At 59.1% G+C, this 1,890-nt stretch overlaps 1 protein-coding gene across 1 annotated transcript; it reads left to right on the forward strand.

Annotated features, from left to right (window-relative positions):
* Window positions 1-327: 327 nt before the first annotated feature.
* Window positions 328-1,875, forward strand: LOC104469112 (sestrin-2-like; the record flags this gene model as incomplete). The annotated part of the gene is made up of 4 exons (XM_010083485.1): window positions 328-478; window positions 552-667; window positions 1,045-1,235; window positions 1,731-1,875. Coding segments are annotated over 4 exons (603 nt in total), but the record flags the coding sequence as incomplete, so codon positions are not given.
* Between the last annotated feature and the right edge of the window lie 15 nt (window positions 1,876-1,890).

Raw genomic sequence — 1,890 nt, forward strand, 5'->3', positions numbered from 1 at the left:
GCCGTATGATCATCACGCAGGGGAAATGAAACCCTAGAGTTGGTTTTAAATACTCCTGAAAATAATTTTGTTGGTATTTTTTTATGTTGTTTTAATTGGAGCATCACCCTCCGTGCTGCATCCCAGCCCCTGGGATGAGCCCCAGGAGCAGTTGGGGTGTTGGCAGGACAAACCCAGGGGGAGCTGCTCCTTCCCGCACCCCTGGAGCTGCTCCTTCCAGCATCCCTGGAGCTGCTCCAAGTGACATGAGAGCAGCTCCGTGCTGCTGCCCTGGGCTTGCAGGCTGGCTGGATCCCGGGCAGGGCTGACTGGTCTCTGCTCGGGCAGGGCAAAGAGGCCATGGAGGAGGTGGAGGTGCTGATGGAGAGGATGAAGCTGCTGCAGGAGAGCCAGCTGGAGGAGGAGGGCGTCACGCAGGAGGAGATGGCCACGCGCTTCGAGCTGGAGAAGACGGAGAGTCTGCTGGTGGCTCCTTCGGGTGAGGGGGTGCAGGGCTGGGGCTGGCTGGGGATGGGGTTCCCACAGGATGGGGAAATCGTGGTGCCTTGCAGATCTTGCGGATCACTCCCTGCAGTCCAACGTCCTCTGCTTCGTGGAGGACCCCGAGTTCGGCTACAAGGACTTCACGCGGAGGGGGGAGCAGGCACCCCCCACTTTCCGTGCACAGGTGGGTGCTTGTGGTCCTGGAGGGGAAGGGGTGGCAGGGTGCTGGGTGGTGGGTCTTGGCAGGGGACAGTGGGGCTGTTCCCGAGGTTAAGGGTTTGGGTGGGAATGGACCTTAAAGCCCACCCAGTGCCACCCCCTGCCATGGGCAGGGACACCTCCCACTAGCCCAGGTTGCCCAAAGCCTCATCCAGCCTGGCCTTGAACCCCTCCAGGGATGGGCTGTGGACAGTGAGGGGCTGGGATGATGCTGGAGCTGAGCAGCACAACCGGATGCCAATAGTTGGGGGTGTCAACATGAGTGGGGAGACCCCAGGTTGTGTCCCTAGCTCTGAAGAGATCCTGTGGTGAGCACCCACCCGAGCATCCTTCCTCCGGCAGGATTACACCTGGGAGGACCACGGCTACTCGCTGATCAACCGCCTGTACCCCGACGTGGGGCAGCTCCTGGATGAGAAGTTCCAGGTGGTCTACAACCTGACGTACAACACCATCGCCATGCACTGCGGCGTCGACACCTCCATGCTGCGCAGGGCCATCTGGAACTACGTCCACTGCGTCTTCGGCATCCGGTGGGTCCCCAGAGCCTGGTCTGAACCTTAGAACCTTAGAGGTTGGAAAAGCCCTCAAGGATCATCAAGTCCAACCGTCAACCCAACACCACCCAACCCACTAACCCATGTCCCCAAGCACCACATCCACATGTTTCTTGACCCCCTCCAGGGATGGTGACCCCACCACTGCCCTGGGCAGCCTGTTCCAATGCCTCATCACTCTTGCAATGAAGAAATTTTTTCTAATATCCAGCTTAAACCTCCCCTGGTGCAACTTGAAGCCGTTTCCTCTTGTCCCATCACTTGGTACTTTGGAGGCCAGCACCCCCCTCACCACACCCCCCTTTAGGTGGTTGTAGAGAGCTTTGGGTAGAGCCCATGAGCAGGTCCAGCCTGGGAGCCTGGAGTTTGGGGAGACTAATGCCAAGTGATGCTGTTGGGGGACTCGGCTGAGGTCCCAGAAAGCCCTGAACGGGTTATTCCTGGGGTAACAGACCCTCCTCTCTCCCCCAGCTACGACGACTACGACTACGGGGAGGTGAACCAGCTCCTGGAGCGCAGCCTGAAGATCTACATCAAGACGGTGGCTTGCTACCCGGAGAAGACGACCAAGCGGATGTACACGCGGTTCTGGAGACACTTCAAACATTCAGAGAAGGTGCTGTGCCCTGTG

The sequence above is a fragment of the Pterocles gutturalis genome, unplaced genomic scaffold, assembly GCF_000699245.1.
Source record: "Pterocles gutturalis isolate BGI_N339 unplaced genomic scaffold, ASM69924v1 scaffold45115, whole genome shotgun sequence".
NCBI classification, from domain to species: Eukaryota; Metazoa; Chordata; class Aves; order Pterocliformes; family Pteroclidae; genus Pterocles; species Pterocles gutturalis.